Genomic DNA, 6,625 nt, shown 5'->3' with positions numbered 1-6,625 from the left:
TTAGTTTGACATAAACCTGACCTTATCAAGTTTAGTCACAAGCAGCCAAATGCCTCAGCTGTGTACAGAGAAAGACCCATTATTCACATGGGACACACAGAGATTGCCACACACAAGCAGCACAGAGCAATACTTTAATGGCAGACAAAAAAAAAAAAAGAAGCAAAGAGCTGTCTATACTACCTTGCCCAAGGTGAAGGGGTTGCCCTGCATGTGCCAGTGCTTGACAGGGCAGTATGATTCACACTGTATTTTGTGCTAATAGCTATACACTTATTTAGTAAATAGCAGAAAGCACAGGCAAATCTCTGATAGAACATAAATGGCAATTTGGAGCCGTCTGGCATACTGCACTTGGAGCCCGAGAAGCAGTCTGTGACATTAGGACTCCTGGTGAAAAATCTGAAACAATACAGTATGTAAACCTATCCAATTACATTTCAAACCCAATTATTAAAATAATCTTTTAACCCTTTCCCTGCCACTGAGTTAAGTATTACATCAGAACAGGATCGTTTGTAGCAGGCCAAGTCAGTAAGACTTAGACCGGCTGGATTTTCTCAAACGGTAAGTTTATGGTCACTTCAATAATCATGTATTTAAAGTATAAAGGTGCCCAAGAGCCTGTCCCTTAATAGAATTGGCCCCCATAACATTTTCAACTACTCCCCAGAACCTGATCTTTCTCTCAGTACAGGATTTGGGTCACATCTCTGCTTTGGCTGGCAAGCCATGCTGCTCATTGTCCTGCTGCTGGTGTTCCCGCTAAAGCCATCGACCAACCCAGATTAGGATGAAGAGCAGAGTCGTGACCAAATGGATGAGATCGGTGAATTACCATTCACTGAGCTCCTTTGTGGTGGCTAAAACTGAAAGTGCTCACTCTAATAAGCAGGGAAACCTGTCCTAACAATGCCCTAACAATATCATGCAGCCATGACTGGAGTGTATGCATGAAGACAGAAAAGTGGCTGCAAAGAAGCAGCAGGAGATTAGCTGCACTGAGATGCAACAATAGATGAAAAAAATATTTTGTTAAAAATAGCATTTTTGTTATAGAATGCAATGTTTAGCAAACTAAAGGTAGGGTTTATACTTTTTTTAAGTAGATGTAAAACCATTGTAATGTAATGACATTTAGATTGCTGTAGCACTGAGTTGCATTATTAATTATTATTTAATTAAATAAAGCACTGTTTTAACCTTTTTTTTTATCCTTTGTTGTAAAATCAGAGCTGATGACCTCCTGTGGTCCCTTCCTGTCAACATGCATGCACTCCAGCAATGGCTGCATGTCAATTCTTAGGGCAGATTTCCTAATGGTGACAACAGGGTAACATGGCGGTGTAATATGTATCGGCGTGACTAATTGTACTCTCAGAATCTCATGTGACAGTGTTACAACACAGAAACAAATATGGAAGACAATAACAGAGTGTTGTTAACCTATAATAGCAAGTACCTGCACAAGGGCCTTCGTGGAAGGATCACCAGGTATTATTTTAATAAAAACTGCAAATTCAGACTAAGGGCTTGTCCACACCAGCCACAGAGCGTTTCTGCCTGATTGGGACTGGAACTCGATCGCATTGCGGCCGGCTCACTTTGTGTTGGGGCGGGAGGGAGCATGGCAGTGCATTGAAATCAATGGCACCGCAGCTACGCCCTCCGGGCCACAGTGTGTTGGCCGCACGGGAACAAGTGGCACATCTGTGCCTGCGTTTTGGTCCAATCAGAAAAAAAGGTGCTTGCAGCATTTTTTCGGACCGGACCAGAACTGAACAGCAAATCGCAGCAGTACAATTCACTGCACAAAAGGTAAGACAGGTTAAAAAAAAAAAATCCAAAGGGGAAATTAAGTTCCTCTTTAATAATTGACCTGTGAAAACCCCCAAAAGGGATTATAACTGCTGCTACCTTTTAAACTCCAGCTAGCTAGATACTGCAGAAAACATGCTTATAACAAATAAACAGCCTCTCGGCTTACAGTCTTTTAAGTCACGTGTTTCTGTTAGGAGTCATTAAATGAGGGCAGATAAAGGTCTTTCACTGAAACAAAAGCATGAAATCCACCTTGGCATGTGTGTAATTTACAGAGCAAGACAATCGAAATCCCTTGACGCACGCCGGGTAACAATAAGGCCAGAGGGTATTTCAATTCACTTCACAAATATATCCCTTGTTTCAAGACAGCAGCTCTAGATGACTTGACTGCAAACTTTGAGCACAGAATAACTCAAGAGGCCATTTTAGAATGTAATTGCTTTTATATGTTATCTCAACATGGTTAATAAAAAAAAAAAAAAAGAAAAATAATCATCTGATGTGTCACCTGTTTAATCCATTCTCTGGACAGGAATCAGATGGGTTAAACTTCACTGTTAGGATAAAGACCTGATTTCACAAGTTTCCTGGAGGAGAGAATGGAAGTTCTCAGTAGCAGATGTGTCTGCCTACCTTTGTGTCTTCGGTGCTAACTCCAAGTTCTAGCACAGCCTGGGGAGACTTCATTTTTGCTTGGGTGGATTGAGCCATCTGGAGGTTGAGCTGCCAGGCAGTTGTCTCCAGCTAGACAACAAAACACAAAAAAGCAATAGTTTCTTATTCTATGTGCTTCTGAGCTTACACAGATAACGTGAAACAGCAGTTTTGGTGAAGTGAGGATATTATTATAAAGCATCTCCCTTTTCTGCCATCTGTGTCAGTATTCTTGGCAATCACTTTCAACATATTACCTAAATGAGGTAAGCTAGCTTTATGAAGAGGACAGCATAATGGCACAGAATAACATACAGGAAACACAGAAAAACAGCTGAAAAAACAACAAAATGTGTGGGTCTACGCAGACAACTTCATTATACTTTTGTATGTGGACTTATCATGCTTTTAGATTAGTTATCCATGTGTGCATCTTAGCCGGTAAAGGGTGTGCTTCCTGTGCAAGGTTTGATTTACTATATTGGAATATTGGAGAACACTATGATAACTTTAGCATTAAAGTGACACTAAACTCAGGAGTTAAATCTTAAAAATACATACAAGTACATTCACTATTAAAGTGGACATTTACCCATATCTTTAAAATAACAACAAACACACCTTTAGAAATGTTTAGTATTGACAATCTACAAACACATACATATAGATAATTGCAGACTTTGAATTAAAAAATTCCTTATTTCTCTTTTCTTCCCCAGTCTTCGGACAGTGACCATGTTTACTAAGGGCAGATTACTAGCTCTCCTTTTACTTCCTTGATTTCTGGCACGTGTCTAGACATGTGACTAGGACATGTGACCATGCACATCCTCTCAGGGGAGGAAAATGCCTTTTCAGATGCTCTGCTGATGACAAGTCAATCCCAGGAAAAATTGCTTTGCCAAACCAAAGTTATTTTGCCCTTTCAAAGCAGGAAGTGAATGCTCTGCAAGTGTAAGTATTTCAAAATCACAGCATTTTACACCTGACGTGTCTATGTTATTATTAATCATCATACAGAGACGGATGCATTGGTAGAATTTGATTTTTTTAGTGTAAAAGGTCCACAGAATGTATCATATGTGTGTATAGATCCTATAATTTCTGAATTGGTACTCACACTGTCTTTCCTTCTGGAGGGTGGCTACTTTTGTTCCCCATGGTCCCTTGGTGTGTTGTAAAATAGTCACCGGTTCAAACTGACTCCCAGGATGTCTAAATCTTCAGTACAGTTTACTCATTTGTATTAGATTGTAGTCCATCATGGGAGTAAGCTTGGAGCAGTGGGGAACAAGAGCAGCCACCCTCCAGAAGGAAGGACAGTGTCAGCACCAATTCAGAGATGGTTCCAGGATCTAAAGCTGAGTGATACACAAACAGGATACATTTTTGTTAATAGTTAAAAGGTACTAGACTGCATTTTTAATATTTAACTCCTGAGTTTAGAGTCAAAGAAATATAAATCAGACAATCAGGCGTCCACATCACTGTAAATGTGGTCAGCAAGTATGTGCAAAGCATAAATCAGTTAAAGCCTTAAAACCCAACTACGATCAAAAATATTTTTTTCCTACCCACCTCTAACCCATCTTGTTACACTTTTGTTTCCAATTACCTTGTGAAGTCAAATATACTCACCTAAGAGTCCCTGTAGGTCCCTAATCACCGCTGTTTCCAGGTGGCAGAACGGGAATCCAGCAATGCGATGGCGTCCAAGACTGCTGCTACCTTTCACTCCCCTCCTCTGATGTTGGTCCTCTTCTGGATGCTGAGAGGACCCTAGCCAATGGACATCCAATAGGAAATGTCCATGTCATGCAGTCGCTTATGTGGACAAATTTAGAGAAGGACCCAAGCAGGAAGTTAGGTAGTTAAGGCTTTTAGGTAGGGATTTTTTTCTTGCAATCAGATTGTGGAGCATGTGTGGGGGGTTTGGTGAGGGGTGAATTTTATCATTCAGCTGTCATCATCTTAACAGGAGTAGAGACAGAGACAAGCTATTGTTCATTTGGATTAAAGGCCAGCTCCAGCCAAAACAAGGTATTCCACCAACAGGCATCACTGTAGGCAATAAATACCCGACCCACGTTATCACCTTTTTCTATGCCTACATCTCTGGGCAAAATTTCCCCAATAGCTACAAAAACAACAGTATCAATCTAACCAAAGTTCTAAGCCCCCTCCACTCTGTCCACAGCTAGAAGAAATAAAAGTCAAATAAAAGAATCCAGGACAAATATGAGGGCCTGCACTGGCTCATAAAATGATTATTTAATATAGTTATGTTGAACATCACTCTATAGACAGCTTTAGAAATAAAGACAGCATAAGAAAATAGGGTTCTTATTGTCCAGTGTAAAACAGCTAAATAATACCAGAAACACTGAGAGAAATCAGGACTGATGACATAGAGAAATCAGGACTGATGAGAAATCACACACACACACACACACACATAGTTAATGGTCATTATAATTGCTTAAAAAAAGTTAAAACTGCAGTAAAAGTGCGAAAGTATTGTCCCACACTGATTGAATCGTATAACATATATAAATAGAATGTCGCTATGCTATTTAGGAACAGATCTGCGGTAATAACAATGAACCTTTGGAATAGACATAGTTGTGACTAAGTTTCTCTACATCTTTTCAACCTTGGGGAGTGTGGGAGGTGACAAGATGGACAGTGAAAAATAAAAAGTGGCATGTTGGTATGCCATTGATTGACAAGTAGACTGAAAAGCGACAGAATAAGCCCTCGCTTTACCTCATTAATAACCATACAAAATGACGGCATCTATTCTAAAAAGATATTTTTAGAGACCTCAGCACCACAATTATGCATGTACGTCTTCATGATTCCGAAAATACAAACTGACAGGCAAAACAAAAACTTGGATTGGAACCAAATAGCATTGTTTCTCAACTGTAGTCTCAACTGGGTAAGAATCAGCCAGTCTTCATGTGTTAAGCAGTACTAAGCAGATATCCATTACAGGCCTAACATATTGCTTCAACAGAATAGTTTCAAAAGCTCATTGACTTTGTCTTATGTGCCTTTGATATATGATATAATGATTCCTCTAATTGTTGAGGAGTTTTTAATTGGTGATCTTGTGCAGGCAATGACAAACAGCTTGGAATAATATCCAATGGCATAGCATTAGTAAGTGATTGCAGATGGCCTTGAAGTCATTTGTGATATGCTTGAGGTTTCTGTAATTATGTCTTCTGCAAAGCACAATTTAATTGTCACTAAACAAGTTAACTCTGTGTTAAACGGTGACCCCTCCACAAGAGTCTATTGTGAATCTGCTGGCCTTGGGAAGATGTATCATAAGATTTGTTCAACAGGTGCAGCTTTCTAACCAGTATGCACCAGCAATAATCTCTGACAAAGATTGCCCTTAAAATGAGCCTGCACTTTACCTATATTAGGAAATAATAGTTTACATCATAGAAGGTGCGGCAAGTATTCTGTACTTATCATCCTCCAGCATTCTCATTCACCTCCAGAGTCCCCAAAAACTCCTTTGTAGATTTATTTTTTTATTAAGAACATCAAAATGTACACAGTATGTTGTACATGAACATCCTAGCACCCAACCTGACAGCACTAAGGGCAGGTTCACACCATTTTCCGATCCAGATCTTGTTTGAAAAATGGCGTGACCCTGCCCGCAGTTCCACTGCACTGGTCTGAACAGAGGCCAAAAATGGCATAGGGATACATCAGGATGCATTTTGGGTCCGGAAACAATCTGGTCTGGTCTGGAGATGATCTGGATGTGGTGTGAATGGGCCCTAAAATCTGATAATCGGCTGCTCAGACACAGATCGTTGTTTTAAGGGAGGTGGGGGAATCACGTTTCCAGATTACCTCAAAAGTCCTTTTACAATGTTTTTAACTTCTTGTAAATGTTTCCAGATTCCCAGAAGTACTGAATAGCTGAGGCCTGTCAGGAAGGTAAGCACAGACTGCTTACAATAGTTACTCTCCTGTCTGCATCTTGATTTAGAATAGATTCAATCTTTTAGTTTAAATCTTTATCAGTTTGCCTATTGCAGTGTGCCTTTTTTTTGTTAATTTGTTAAATAAAACCAGGGTTTTAATTAAAACAGCATACCAAGAAGCCTTATATGGCTGT

The 6,625-nt window shown here is 39.8% G+C and overlaps 1 protein-coding gene across 1 annotated transcript in view; it reads right to left on the bottom strand.

The window, feature by feature from the left end:
* Positions 1–705: 705 nt before the first annotated feature.
* COMMD10 (COMM domain containing 10) overlaps positions 706–6,625 on the bottom strand; it is a 40,005-nt gene continuing 34,085 nt past the window's right edge. The window contains exons 5-6 of the mRNA XM_018570273.1: positions 2,458–2,568; positions 706–765 (exon numbers count right to left, since the gene is read on the bottom strand). Coding sequence (XP_018425775.1) covers positions 706–765; positions 2,458–2,568 — 171 coding nt within the window. The remainder of the gene's footprint in view (positions 766–2,457; positions 2,569–6,625) is intronic.

This window comes from Nanorana parkeri, unplaced genomic scaffold, assembly GCF_000935625.1.
Source record: "Nanorana parkeri isolate BGI_ZX_2015 unplaced genomic scaffold, ASM93562v1 scaffold1493, whole genome shotgun sequence".
NCBI classification, from domain to species: domain Eukaryota; kingdom Metazoa; phylum Chordata; class Amphibia; order Anura; family Dicroglossidae; genus Nanorana; species Nanorana parkeri.
The sequence above is the reverse complement of the archived record's forward strand: the minus strand, read 5'-3'. Positions and strand labels throughout refer to the sequence as shown.